This window comes from Rhipicephalus sanguineus, chromosome 2, assembly GCF_013339695.2.
Source record: "Rhipicephalus sanguineus isolate Rsan-2018 chromosome 2, BIME_Rsan_1.4, whole genome shotgun sequence".
NCBI classification, from domain to species: Eukaryota; Metazoa; Arthropoda; class Arachnida; order Ixodida; family Ixodidae; genus Rhipicephalus; species Rhipicephalus sanguineus.
In genome coordinates, this window is record NC_051177.1 from 132,374,858 (window position 1) to 132,389,891 (window position 15,034).

The following is a 15,034-nucleotide window of genomic DNA, read 5'->3' on the forward strand; positions in this document are numbered from 1 at the left end:
AAGTAAGTGGCCTCATTTAACGGTTCAACAGATACCTGATGTCTTATTTGCACATGGCTGTGTGGGTACACATAACTTTAATGCGTCCACACGAAAAGACGTAACAGTGATAACTGGCCAACTGAACTGATTGCGGGAGCGCACACAGTTTTTGTGTTCTGAGGGCGAGAGTTCTTATCACACCTTATCACACTGGCGTTCGGTTTAGCAGCGCCGACGCTGCGCGCAGGCGCAGAAATGGCACCGCGCCGTTTCGCCACACCACCCCCCCCCCCCGCCACGCAGACAGGTGCCCTCAAGTTTGAAGAGCATTGGGGACGCGCACCTGGCGTCCAAAGTGCGTGATGTAGGGCACGGTCCGAGGCGTTGGAGGCTGTTGTGGGTGATATACGGGAGGCGCGAAGGAGTTGGTAGTTTCCTCGGATAGGATGTATGATCGATTCAGTCGGTCGATAGAGACGCGAACATCTCTCCCGTTGATTTGAAGGGTGAATGTTTTGTCGTCACGGCGGATGACTTTATAGGGTCAGCAGTAAGGTGGTTGAAACGGCGCACGTACAGTGTCGTCGCGGAGAAAGGCATGCGAGCACGTTGCCAAGTCCTTAAACACGAACGGGGTCGGCTTGGTGTGACGTGCTGCTGGTGAGGGGCGCAGTGAGGCCATTGTGCGACGCAGCCGTGCGACAAAGTCTGTCGGGTCCGAGCTGGTGATGTCGGAAGTTGGAGCGGAGAGAAGTTCCCCAGGTAGGCGAAGCGGCTCCCCGTAAACCACTTCTGCAGGCGTTGCCTGGATGTCTGGTTTGAGAGTGGCGCGCAGACCAAGAGCGACGGCCGGGAGAGCCTCGAGCCGAGTTAAGTTAGGGTGGCACGTGATGGCTGCCTTGAGCTGTCAGTGAAACCGCTCAAACATCCCGTTGACGCAGGGGTGGTAGCTGGTAGTACATGAGCGCTCGAACCCGGTGGAAAGCCCGAGGAGCCTGAAGAGTTGGGACTCGAATTGCCGTCCTTGATCGGTTGTGACGCGACGAGGAGTGCCGAAGCGGGAAATCCAGCCGGTGAAGAAGGCCGAGGCGACGTCTTCTGCGGTAATCCTTTCGAGCGGAAATACTTCGGGCCATCGAGTACCGATCGATGGCGGTGAGGCAGTAGCGGTAAGGCCCGATCGGTGGAAGGGGGCCAATGATGTCGATGTGGATGTGTTGAAACCGTTGGGACGGTAAGGGGAATGCTCCGAGCGGTGATGTGACGTGCCGGGTGATTTTGGCGCGCTGACATGGGATGCACGTGCGTGCCCATGTGCGGCAGTCCTGTTGCATTGAGGGCCAAACCTAGCGGTCAGTTACAAGGCGTGTAGAAGCGCGGATGCCGGGGTGACTGAGGTTATGTAACTGGCTGAAAACGCTGCGGCGATGCGGCGAAGGAACATATGGTCTCACTCGTCCGGTGGATATGTCGCAGTAGAGAGTGTACGTCGACCCAGGGACGGCGACTTGTTTAAGTTGAAGAGAGGAGCCATTTTCGAGGAGCTGCTGGAGTTCGGCGTCCGTTTTCTGAGCGTTGGCGAGGGTGTCAGTCGTAACGGGTGGCAGCTCGACAGCAGAGACGCGTGAAAGTGCGTCGGCGACCACGTTATCCTTACCGCTGATGTGTTGGATGTCGGTGGTAAACTGGGCGATAAAGGACAGTTGGTTCTGCTGGACCGGTGGAAGTTTTTCGCGTCGTTGGGAGAAGGCGTAAGTGATAGGTTTGTGGTCAGTGTAGATGGTGCAGTGCTGTGCCTCGAGAATATGTCGAAAATGTTGGACCGCTTCATAGATGGCGAGACGCTCTCTAGTAGGCTGGCCATGTTGTCTCCGCAGGGGCCGAAGTTTCATCGGCGATGCCTGTAGACGAGCGTGTTTTTGGGCTAGAAAGTTTCTTCGAAAAAAATGTCAACGGGCGCCAGTTTTGGCCCACGCGCCGCATCAGGGAGGCTCCGAAGGCGGTGCTAGAGGCATCCGTGAAAAGGCCCAAGGGAGCTTCTGGCTTGGGATGTGAAAGTAGAGTGGCGTTGCAGAGGGCAGTTTTGCAGTCTTCGAACACTTGAGTTAAAAGTGGTGTGCAAGTGACAGGACGTTGCCTCGTAGGCCAGCCAACGCGTCATGAAGAGGGGCCTGATATGCGGCTGCTTTAGGCACGAAGCGCCTGTAAAAGTTGAGTATGCCCAGGAAACGGCGGAGGTCTTTCGCTGTGACAGGCCGGGCGTAGTTCTTAAGAGCCAAGATGCGGTCAGGCAAGGGTGTAGCCCCTTCTGAAGAAATTTGATGACCAAGAAACGTGACGACGGGGGCGCCAAGTGTGCTCTTCTGGACGTTTATGAGTAAGCCGTGGTCGTCGAGACGTTGAAACAGTTGGCGAAGGTGTTGGCGGTGAGCCTTTTCGTTGGAGGAGAAGACCAGGTTGTCGTCTAGGTAGACAAAACAGAAGTCTAGGCCGCGGACGACGTCGTCGATGAAGCGTTGGAAGGTTTGTCCCGCACTGCGGAGGCCGAAGCTCATGAAAGGAAATTCGAATAAGCCGAAGGGCGTGATGATCGCGGTCTTCGGGACGTCATCTGGGTTCACAGGAATTTGTGTGTAGGCCTTTACCAAGTCAAGAGTTGAGAATACGGTGCGGCCGTGTAAGCGGTGGGCAAAATCCTGTATATGACGAACGGGGTACCTGTCTGAGATTGTACGGGCGTTGAGGGCGTGATAATCTCCACAGGGGCGCAGCCATCGGTCTTCTTCCGCACCAAATGAAGCGGTGAGGCGTAAGGCCCCTCCGAGCGGCGGGCAGTACCCTCGCGGAGCATCGCTTCAAACTCTGCTTGGGCGATTCGAAGGCGGTCCGGAGCTAGGCGGCGGGCGCGGCAGGAGACCGGGGGGCCTGGAGTAGTGCGGATGTAGTGCACGGTTGAGTGGCGTACATCTCGGGGACGCCCGCTAGGTCGTGTGAGGTCAGGGAATTCTGCGAGGATGGCGTGGTATGGCGATTGATCTTCAACGGTGAAAGCTTTAACGCTGGGCTGTTGGGTAGTCGTGCGTTGGCCCGGCGCGGAGAGGCCTGTTGTGGCGTCGATAAGTCGGTCATGCCGGCAGTCAGGTAAGAGATGGTAGTGCGCCAGGAAGTCGGACCCGATGATTGGCTCTCCGACGTCGGCGATGACGAAATTCCATGGGAATTCACGGCGTAGGTTTTTGAGGGTGATGTTGAGGCGGTGTCGGCCGTAGGTCTTAATGCTTGAATGGTTCACCGCACTTAGCTCGAACGACGTGCAAGGGCGCTTGTCGTGCAGGAAGGGTCGGGGAAAGCAGCAGATGTCAGAACCGCAGTCGATAAGGAACCCACGCTTACTGACTTGGTCGGGGACAAAAATGTGATGGCCTCTAAGTTGGCAGCTGGCGGCCGTCTCTACGGGCTGTTGTCGAAGTTTCCCTGATGTCCAACTGAGCAGGGTGGCTGGCATTTCCGGGCACTGTCACCGAAGCGACGATGGTAGTAGCAGCGGCCGTTGTCGTTTTCTTGCGATGAATCGGTGTTTCGGCCTCGGCTTTGGGGGCGTTTTGCGGGACGCAACGTCGGGCGTTGATCCAGATGCCTTTGAATAGAATCCACCTGACGGGCGATTTCGTCGATACGGCTAGCGAGCTCGGGGGTGGGCTGTGGGGCGCCGGCGGAGTGGGCGAAAAGAGGTGGCGGCGGTGAAGAGGCTTCGACGACTCGGTCGGCGATTTGGGCGAGCTGGTCCAGCGGCAGATTTGGCTGAACCTGGAGGATGGCTTTAGCATGAGAGGGTAAACGGTCAAGCCACATTATTCGGAGTGTCAAGACGTTTATTAACGGGGACTCAGCGACGGCGCACGGCAGCGACAGTCAAAGCGGGGCTGACTCTCTGCACGAGGAGCGTGCTCTCAGAGAAGAGAACGACCCACTGGAAGGCGCTCGAGAGGACGACCTATTACTGAGTAGGAACGCTTCGCTACAATTACCCCGGCTACGAAAAGGGAGCCGCCTGGCGACCTAGCAACTTGTCACTATGAGCGGGTCATGGTAGGGCTTCAAGCGCGCCACGTTGACAATGTCGTGCCCTCGACGGCGCATGTCCGAGGATGGGTCGATGGGTTCGATGAGGTAGTTCACCGGGGATGTGCGTTCGACGACGCGGTAGGGGCCTTCGTATTTGGGCAGTAGTTTGGAAGAGAGGCCAGGTGCAATGGTAGGGACTGAGAGCCATACGAGCGCTCCAGGAAGGAACGTGGACGCAGAACTGGTGGTGTCACCCCAAATGCTTTTCTGCCGCTCTTGGCTATGCGTAGTAAAGGTCTTGGAGAGCTCGCGACACTCCTCAACAAGTCTGACTGTGGCAGAAATAGGCGCACATTCAGATCGATCCGGCTTGTAGGGAAGGATTGTGTCCATGGTGTGCGACGGGTGCCTGCCATACAATAAGAAAACTGGTGAGAAACCAGTAGTGCTCTGAGGAGCGGTATTGTAGGCGTACGTGACGAAGGGCAGAATGACATCCCAATTCGTGTGGTCGGCGGCGACGTACATTGAGAGCATGTCGCCTAGCGTGTGGTTGAAGCGTTCGGTGAGGTCATTCGTCTGCGGGTGGTAAGCAGTAGTTTTGCGGTGAACAACGTTGCCCTCTTTGAGAATGGCTTCGACGACTTCCGACAAGAAGACACGGCCTCGATCACTGAGCAGCTCCTGGGGTGGACCGTGACGCAGCATGAATCGGTGGAGCAGGAAAGAGGCCACATCGCTCGCTGTAGCCGCAGGGAGGGCAGCAGTTTCAGCGTATCGCGTGAGGTGGTCTACAGCGACGATGGCCCAGCGGTTACCAGCGGACGTCAGGGGAAGCGGCCCATATAAATCGATGCCAACGCGCCCAAACGGTCGGTCACGGCAAGGTAGAGGTTGCAGACCTGCTGGCGACAGGTGCGTTGAAGTTTTGCGGCGCTGACAATCGATGCAGGAGCGAACGAACTTCTCCACGTAGCGGTACATCCCTCGCCAAAAGTAACGTTGGCGAATGCGGTGGTAGGTTTTCGATACCCCAGGGTGGGCACACTGCGGATCAGAGTGGAACGACTCGCATATGTCATAACGCAGACTGCGGGGTGTTACTAGTAGCCACTGGCGGCCGTCGGCGTTGTAATTGCGTCGGTGGAGGAGGTCGTCGCGAATGGCGAAATGGTGGGCTTGACGACGCAACGCGCGAGTGGATGGTGTTGCCGAAGGATCAGTGAGCAAGTCTAGCAGTGAAGCGATCCATTGATCCTTGCGCTGTTCGGTAGCGACAGTGTGAACGTCGATGGAACAAACGGCATGGTGAGACATTGAGCTGTGGGTATTGTCGTCAGGCAAAGGGGAGCGCGAGAGTGCGTCGGCGTCAGCATGCTGACGTCCGCTGTGGTACAGCACGCGGATGTCGTAGTCTTGCAGGCGAAGTGCCCAACGGGCAAGACGGCCTGAGGGATCCTTCAATGACGACAACCAGCACAGTGCATGATGGTCGGTGACGACATCAAATGGGCGACCATACAAATAAGGTCGGAACTTTGTAAGGGCCCAAATGATTGCCAGGCATTCTTTCTCCGTGACGGTGTAGTTGGTCTCGGCTTTAGTAAGCGTACGACTTGCATATGCGACAACATATTCCGGGAACCCAGGTTTGCGCTGCGCAAGGACAGCACCGAGGCCAACACCGCTGGCGTCCGTGTGTACCTCTGTAGGGGCCGTAGGGTCGTAGTGGCGTAGAATGGGAGGAGACGTCAACAAACGACGGAGCTTTGCGAAAGCGTCGTCGCATTCTGACGACCAGGAATTGAGGGGCCCGTTACTTCCAAGGAGCTTCGTCAGCGGTGATATGATAGTCGCGAAGTTTCGGATGAAGCGCCGAAAGAAGGAGCATAGTCCTACGAAACTGCGCAGTTCTTTGACGGACGTAGGTTTGGGGGACTCTGTCACGGCCCGAAGCTTGGCTGGATCTGGGAGGATGCCGTCCTTGGACACCACGTATCCTAGTATCGTCAACTGCCGTGCTGCAAATCGGCACTTCCTGAGATTCAGTTGTAGCGCGGCGTCGCTCAAGCGCGTCAAAACCTGCCGCAGGCGTTGAAGGTGTGTTGAGAAGTCCGGGGCGAAAACGACGACGTCGTCGAGGTAGCATAGGCACGTGTGCCATTTCAAGTTGCGCAGAACGGTATCCATCATGCGCTCAAAGGTCGCGGGCGCATCGCACAGCCCAAACGGCATGACGTTGAATTCATACAAGCCGTCGGGTGTGACAAACGCTGTCTTCGGTCGATCGTCATCAGCCATGGGGACTTGCCAGTACCCTGAGCGCAAATCGAGCGATGAAAAGAACTCTGCTCCTTGCAGGCTGTCAATGGCATCGTCTATTCGATGTAGGAGATAGACGTCCTTACCTGTGATCTTATTGAGTCGTCGGTAGTCCACACAGATCCGCACAGAGCCGTCCTTCTTCGCAACGAGAACGACAGGAGACGCCCACGGGCTGTTTGAGGGTCGAATAACATCGCGGCGAAGCATGTCTTCGACTTGCTCGGTAATTACACGACGCTCTGTTGGCGACACGCGATATGGACGTTGCCGCAGTGGTGGTTGGGCGCCAGTGTCGATGCGATGCGTGACATCAGACGTGCGGCCTAGAGAAGTTTGCGCTACATCGAACGAAGAACGAAATTCTTCCAACAGGCATAGAAGCTGGGAACGCTCGACCGACGTAAGGTGTTCAGCAATCGAGGAACCAAATAAATCAGCGGGTGACGAATCAGATGTGGAAACAGCACTGAGCGAATGGGAGTTGGCGCAGTGCGTGTCACCCTGGTGCGTCCATAACTTGTGCGTCTTCGAGGGCTTCAGCTCTGCCGAAACATTCTCCTCGCACCAACCTACACATTGTACGGGGATGGGTTCGTAACAAATATGTCGGCGTCGCCCTGAATGACTTTCACGGTCGCAAATGGCACCAACAAGCATTTTCTATTGAAGACGCGGTCAGATGAAGAGAGGAGTGCAACGGCGTCTGCGAGACCGGTGCAGCAGACTGACACAGCCGTTGACGAGTTTGCAGGAAGTGTGGTATCGTCTTTGACGAGTACCTTGGTCGCAGCCGGTGGGCTGTCCGCCGGCGTCAAATCTGAGAATGGTGAGAGCTCTATTTCGGCTGGTGCGCAACGAATTACGGCGGCGTGACGGGCGAGAAAATCCCATCCCAGGATGACGTCGTGAGAGCATGAGGAAATTATGATGAATTCGACGGCGTACAGACCGTCCTGAATCATGACACGCGCTGTGCACACCGCTGTCGGGTGAATACTGTGAGCGCTGGCTGTACGGAGGGAGAGCCCGGAAAGTGGCGTCGTCACTTTTCGTAGTAGTCGGCTAAATTTAGCGTCCATAACGGAAACGGCAGCTCCAGTGTCTACAAGGGCCGATGTGCGCACACCATCTACAAACACGTCTACGACGTTTGATGGGCTTTGCTGAGGGCTTTGGCTGTTCGATAGCGTCGCAGCCTTGCCTGTTGGACTGCGACGACTAGTTTTTAGGGGCGAAGCTCCTTAAGGCGGCACCCGTTCGTCCCTCGTAGTCGTAGTCGTAGTCGTAGTCGTAGTCGTAGTGCGTAACCAGTCTTACGCTTTCACCTCCAAGGTGGTGCCGGTGGGAGATTTTTCCTGTGCGTTGTTGAACAATAAAAAATTCGCAGCGGTAGCTAAAAGCCGACTTCTTCTGTCTCTCGTTCCCATTAGCAGCCATTCTCTACCTCCAAGGTAGTGCCTGGTGAGATTTCTCCTGTGCGTGATTAAACAATAAAAATTTTGTTCAAAACGCCGTTGATTGATGAAATAAACCAACCAAAGACGCCAGATGTTTTGTAAAAGCAAAACGGAAGAACGCCAGATGTTTCTAAAGCAAAACGAAAAGACGCCAGCTGCTTAACGAAAGACGCCAGGTGTTTTCTAAAGCAATGGTTTTCTAAACAATGAAAATTCACAGCGTACATGTAAAATTAAAGTGAGCTGCAAGTCGTCATAACTCATCGAACCTTTAGTATAAACGCGCCCGATCTCACGTCGGTGATGATGTACTGGGCAGAATTCACGGAAGATTCACGGTTTACCGATGAACCTCCGCAGCTTCGCCCACTCATCATCATTCACTCCGTGGATATGCTGTGATTTTTTTTCCTGGTCTCGTGCGACCGGACGAGGCCGCATCGGTGACAGTGAGCGGCGTCGTGGGGACGGTGACCGACGGGTAGATGGACCTGGGCGTGACGTCGGTGACATAGGCGGCAGCGGGTCATAATACGGGCGGCTGGACTGGTTGGTGACGGCTGATCCGACTCGAGGCGGCTGCACGCGGTTGCAATAGCGGGCTACGTGACCGGCGCAACCGCACGCAAAGCAGATCGGGCGGTTGTCGAAAGTGCGCCATCAGTTTGCCGGGCTAGGTCCCATCCACGTGGCAGGACGCGAGGGACAGGGCGGCTGCTGATATGACGACTGCATGGTTGGCTGCAGTCGGGGCGTATGGACGATGTCGGCGTACGCAGCCGGCACACTCGCTTCGAAGGCCTGAGGCCTGGTGACGGCTCCAGCGTATGTTAGCGGGGGCACCACAGGGAGCGCTGGGGGCGACCTGGCTGCAACTTGTGCGTAACTGAGCGGCGCAGACGCCGGAGGGGGCTGGTGGTATTCCGGCATAACCTCCGCGATTTCCTTCTCGATAGCCCGGCGTAGGGGAGGCAGCAGTGTGGTCGACGACTGTACAACATCCTGCGGGTGAGAGAAGGCCAGTAAGGAGAACTGGCGGGCAATTTCCTCCCGCACGAATGACTTGATTTCGGCGAGTAAGACGGAGTGGTCCGACTCGGCCGACAAGCCAGCGAGATCGGCGTCGCATGATGGAGGTCGACGCGTCATCAGCCACTGCCGGCGTAGCTCCTCGTAGCTTTGGCACAGCGTGATGACCTCTGCCACAGTGCGAGGGTTTTTGGCGAGTAGCATGGTGAAGGCATCGTCGTCGATGCCTTTCATGACGTTCCGGATCTTGCCGGCCTCAGACGTGGTTGCATTGGCTTTCTTGCACAAGTCGAGCACGTCTTCAATGTGGCTCGTGAAAGACTCGCCGGACTGCTGGGCTCGTTCACGTAACCGCTGTTCGGCTTGCAGCTTGCGAACGGCAGGGCGGCCAAACACGTCGATGATGGCGGTCTTGAAAGCGGACCACGTAGCGAAATCGGATGCGTGGTTGTTGTACCATAGACTTGCCACACCCGCGAGGTAGAAAACGAGGTTGCTCAGTTTGCCTGCCTTGTCCCATTTATTGGGGACGCTCACACGCTCGTAGATCGCGAGCCAGTCCACGACGTCGGTGCCATCCGCGCCGGTGAAAATAGGAGGGTCGCGGATGCGGGGGACACCCGGACATGGCGTCGGTGCAAGAGGAGGCGTTTGCTGGGCGGCGTCTTGAGTCATGGTAGCAGGCAAGGTACGGGATCGAAGCTCCAAGGGCATCGAATGCGGACCGTAGTTGTTTAAAGGGCAGAGCACTCTCCACCAAATTGTCAAGACGTTTATTAACGGGGACTCAGCGACGGCGCACGGCAGCGACAGTCATAGCGGGGCTGACTCTCTCCACGAGGAGCGTGCTCTCAGAGAAGAGAACGACCCACTGGAAGGCGCTCGAGAGGACGACCCATTACTCAGTAGGAACGCTTCGCTACAGGAGGAAGGAGTCGTCAACAGGCGTGCTGCCCGCGAGGGCACGCATAAAGCGCAGGAGCTGTGATGGCTTGCGGCCACCGAGCGCTTCGTGCTGAAGGAGTTGACGCACTTTCTCGTCTTCCGAAGGTGACAGCCGCCGAATTAGTTCCCTCTTCAGGTGCAGGTAGCAGTCGTCAACTGGAGGACTTGCGAGTACGTCGTGGAGCTCAGCTGCGTAGGCTGAGTCTAGGTGGGCGACGACGTAGTCGTAGCGCGTTCCGTCCTGGGTGATACGTGCCAGGGAAAAGTGCGCCTCGACTTCAGCGAACCATACCTCAGGTGACTCTGCCCAAAAGAGTGGGAGCTTGACGGCGATGCGACAGACGTCCGTGTCGGTGGTGGCCGCTGGAGTGGTGGCGTCCGCTGGGGCAGAGCTTTGGGGAGCGTGGCCCGAACGCGGCTGTGCAGAATTGTCGGATGAGTGTGGTTCATATTGGGTGCGTTGCTGCTGTTCGTGGAGTTGCTGCTCTTGGTTCTTGATTACCAGTTGCTGGGCCTGAAGTTGCTCTTGAAGATTTTGTACTTCTTGGCGAAGAGCGGCGAGGGCTTCCTGGTCGGCTATGGCGGTGCGGTAAGTTCGTTTTCCGGGTCACCAGATGTGGGTACACATAACCTTAATGCGTCCACACGAAAAGACGTAACAGCGACAACTGGCCAACTGAACTGATTGCGGGAGCCCACACAGTTTTTGTCTTCCGAGGTCGAGAGTTCTTATCACACTGGCGGTCGGTTTAGTAGCGCCTACGCTGCGCGCAGGTGCAGAAATGGCGCCGCGCCGTTTCGCGACAGCTGCATAGATGGATGGCGTGACATATTCACCACCCCATCAGAGTATTCGCAATGCCCACGAACTATAGGTGGCGCGCCGTGCTTTTCAAGATGGCGCCAGGAGGAGGGTCAACCCGTTTGTTAGCATAGGAACAGATAGTACGTGCGGACGTACGGCCCGTGCCACTTTCACCGGATGAAGTCATGAGCTGTGCTGAATTGGATATGAGACTAAACTACTTTCCCAAACCATGGAAAGTGCTAAGTACTCGCCACCTAATTATTCGCTGTGGTGTGAAATGTTATATTTCAGCTCCATTACCGTGCATAACGATGCTTAGCGAAATCCTGTGTGTGCTACATAAAACTACATGAACTAGCTCGGAGTGCAGAACTCCGTACTACCTCGGAGTGCAGAACGGCACTCCGAGGTAGTACGTACCGAGCCAACGTTTATAGATACGTTGTACCGAGCCTGCCTTACGGATTTGCCGCAGTAGTAGGCCGCCAGCGAGTAGCGCCATCGCTGCTGCACGGGACCGCACGTTTAACGTGGTGATGGTGTGCAAACATAATACGCCGTCCTCGTTACTTGTGCAGTCGGGAACGCGGAGTTACGTCTTCAACGGAACAGAAGCATTTAACTTCCCATTCAGTAGCGCTTGTGTCACAGCCATGCTGAGACTCTAGTCATGTGCAATTCACTTCACTCGCATGTTGCAGGCTCGATCAGCACGATCGAAACACGAATATCGAAAAGAATGCACACGTATCCTTTTTGCAACGTCAAAGAAGTTAGCCGAGAGGCGTGGATTGTGGCTGTGACTGCACGTTCTATCGCTCTAACCATTTCGCTTCTCTGGTCGAGCTCGAGCGTGTTGGCGGCATGCGGCGCTCCATAATATCCACAATAATTGATACATGCAATGCACAAGATGAACTATGCTTTTATTTTGATCTCGCTCAAGGATATTGTACATTAAATACAATGAAAGTGACTTACGAGCGTGAAAGAACAATAACGCACGAGGGGACGTGAAGTGCAACTCGCTCCTCGTGAGTTAGCAGCTGATCGTTCACCGTCGCTGTCACTCTCGGTGCCTTCACAGTCTTCTACGTCCAGTGAAAAATCCTCGTCGTCAACATGGTTTCTTTCAACATCACTGCCTTAAAGCAATCTGAAGAATTTCCTCCGCCGAACAACTTCGACCACTCCGCGTCACCACGTTTACAATTACAGAGACGTCTGGGCGCGGAGAACATTTTGCCATATTTTGCTCTCAGATTGGTCAACGAGCAAATCGCTTGCAGTGTGCTGCCACCTATCAACAAACGTACAAGAACAAGCGGTCCAGCGCTGGCTATGAAACCAACACACTGGCGAAGGACGGCGTGGAAAGCGCTCGCTCCACGAAAGGCGTGGAGCAGACGCGTCCTCCAATGATTGAAACGTCGCTCGCATGATTAGTAACAGCGCTTTGCTGACAAAGGATAGAGACATATTTTAATGTATCGACAACTTGAGATCGCTCAGTTTTAGAAGAGCACACTGCGAGCCGGCGCGACCACCCGCGTACAGTGTTATGGGATTTATGCACTACAAGAAACTCTAAAATAAAACCGGGTGAGCTTCAACTGAATATGTCAGACGATAACATTTAACTACCCTACGTGGCTACAGAAAGCCTCGCGAAGCTGATAGTAGGCGTACGCTGTGGGCTACGCCACGTATTTTCACGAAAACTTCGCGCCTCGCAAGAACGAATCAGATTTCTCGTGTTACGGAGGGCCCGGTTTGTTCACTGATGCAGGGAACATGGCAAGTCGTAGTGTTCCTTCCTTGCCAACGCGTTAACACTGAGGTTAGCACAGCCGAACAATGGAGCGACTGCGTAGTGCTGCCATTTTGTCGTCTACTAACCCTCCTCGAGAGGACGCTCCTAAATTCCGCTTGGCGGCGCGACAGTCTATGGGCATTGCGAATGCGTTAACGATTACACCACTGCATTCCTCTCTGCATGGACGACGACCAAGTGAAGTAGGCGACTAGATATCTCTGCCTTAAAAGGTCATTTTTTTCTTTGGAAAACCCGCACAAGCGATGAAAATGTTGCACCCGTGCTTCGCACAGAAATAACCTTCTTCGAAGCAGTACACGGAGCAACGTCGTGGAGCCCGTACACACGATCTGTAACCGTTAGTGACAACATACTTTAAAGAAGCCACGAGTTCACTGCAGACGTTCATGGTAGGATCTGCAGAGGATCATCAAGTGGCGAGGAACAGCTTCATTACTGTCGCAAGACTGACCCATACGGAACGCTACCCATTTCAAGGAGTGCGCAAAAGAGCTACCGAAGAATTCGACAACGAACAGTGCTTGTGCGGTAGTGTGGACGCTGCCACCTTCCCGTCTGCGGCGAAGAATCAAACGCTCGATCACGGAATTTTGAACCGCCCCCTACGCAGGAATCATGACATGATGCTTAACCAATTCGCTCAATTGACGAATTTGAATGTCACTCCGGCTGAATCATGCTCACAACTGATAGGTCACTTTTATTCTGATTACTGCTTAGTAATTCTCTTATTTGCTACATTTCTTAGCGAACCTTTGGCCCTTTGAGCGTTTCTATCTATCTCTCTATCTATCTATCTATATATCTATCTATCTATCTATCTATCTATCTATCTATCTATCTATCTATCTATCTATCTATCTATTTATCTATCTATCTATCTATCTATCTATCTATCTAGCCGCCTACGTCTGGGTGCTCTCATGATCGCCTTCTTAACTTGGTGTAGACCAAAATTGGCATGGGGAGGTAAGAAAATTTGACGAATATGACTGTCGGGTCATGACATGAAGAATACGAAAATCCTGTTGCGTACGTCGTCAAACCCTTTAATCCAGACACGTGTGGCACACACACCCGTTTACCACGGGCCGCGGTGTACGGGTATGCGCAACAGGTCATTGCCACTTCATATCTACCCAGGAACGGCGAGAACACACATTGGTAATTTAAATGCCAGAGCATTAAGAAAAACCGAGATGGGCAGCGTTGACCTCGAATGGAAAGAATAAAAAAACTAGGATCTCAGCAGGAATCGAAGCCAAGGATTCTGCGTGGCAGTCAGGTATTCTACCACAGAGCCACGCCAGGTCTAGAAACTGCTTTGGAAAAACACCCAATGCAGGCGTAATATCGGTGCAATATCAATTGTGGTTGTGGTGCTGGGTATATAATTGTATAACAATCCAATAAACATGTACTCCTACGATATAGACGTCATGCCAGGTTAACGTTTCTGGTTCCAGTGTTGGCTCCGCTTTTATAGCAGTCTAATAAACAGTATATTTCTATTCCCATGGTTCAGCAAGCTATAATGAAGCATTGCTCGACCCCGGAAGAATACATTAACGAAAGTTACGTATGATATTCCCATGATTGCACCGTAAAGGGCATTTAGTTTCAATAATACCGACGTATGTACCTTAACGTGAGGGCTGACGTTACATCGCACCATGAGTTACACTTTAAACGCCAGTGTTGTCCACGTGCCTGGTAAGCCCAATATGTGCACACAGCTAGTACACTTACAAAATCACCTTGATCAATCTCGTAACGCTTGGCTCAAAGCCATAAAACACAGCATAGAAGTACTCGCTGACTGCTTCGCATGAAATCGATTCCCAGAAAGCATGGGATCTGCCGAATTTTTATTTGGAGCAACAATCCGAAAATGTTTAACATTCTTGTCAGTACTTCTTTAACGAGTAGGCCGGCTACGTCACGGGACCTTGGAGTGCTCTTCGAAATCGAAACTGCCTCAGGTCCTAACATAGGAGCATATAAATAAACATTGGTCTCGCGCTGAGGCAAATGAGTTTCGTTGCGTTATTAACGAGACTGTCGCCACTGATTGGGAGAGAAAAAAAGAGGTTCACAAATTTTCTGTCAACCCTCCTTTAAGACATGCAAACAGCACGTAGTTGTACTACGGTCACGTAAAAGCGCGTGCGTTGTTCTTCAGTCCCGCGTACAGGCAGCATCGGCCGCTGATAAGCCCAAACAAATCGCGACACTTGGTGGACAAATAAAAACGAAAATTTAAATAAAAAAATAAATTTCGACTGGATTCTGATAGCGTTCATGTCAGACCAGACATTGCGTACAGCAGCAAAAAAAAAAGCATGACGAATGTTTCATTCCTGAAGCAGTTTGCGCATGCGTGTGGGAGCGACATTGGTATAAAAGGCAAAGCCGCATGGTCTACAAGTATCAGCGGTTTAACTGTGTGTTGGCAACGATTCGTGCGGCTTCTTCCCGCGGTGGGCACTTCGCGTCTTCCTGCAGATGTGCTTGGACGACCGATTCACCGATCGAGCATCTGCGTATCGGCATGGCTTGGTGTCTGCATACCAGGAGCCAGGCCTC

General features: G+C 53.8%; 1 protein-coding gene across 1 annotated transcript; it reads right to left on the reverse strand.

Moving 5' to 3' along the window:
- Positions 1-2,623: 2,623 nt before the first annotated feature.
- LOC119381883 (uncharacterized) lies at positions 2,624-3,487 on the reverse strand. The gene has a single exon (XM_037649634.1). The coding sequence runs from the start codon at positions 3,485-3,487 to the stop codon at positions 2,624-2,626; it is 864 nt and encodes a 287-aa protein (XP_037505562.1).
- Positions 3,488-15,034: the final 11,547 nt, after the last annotated feature.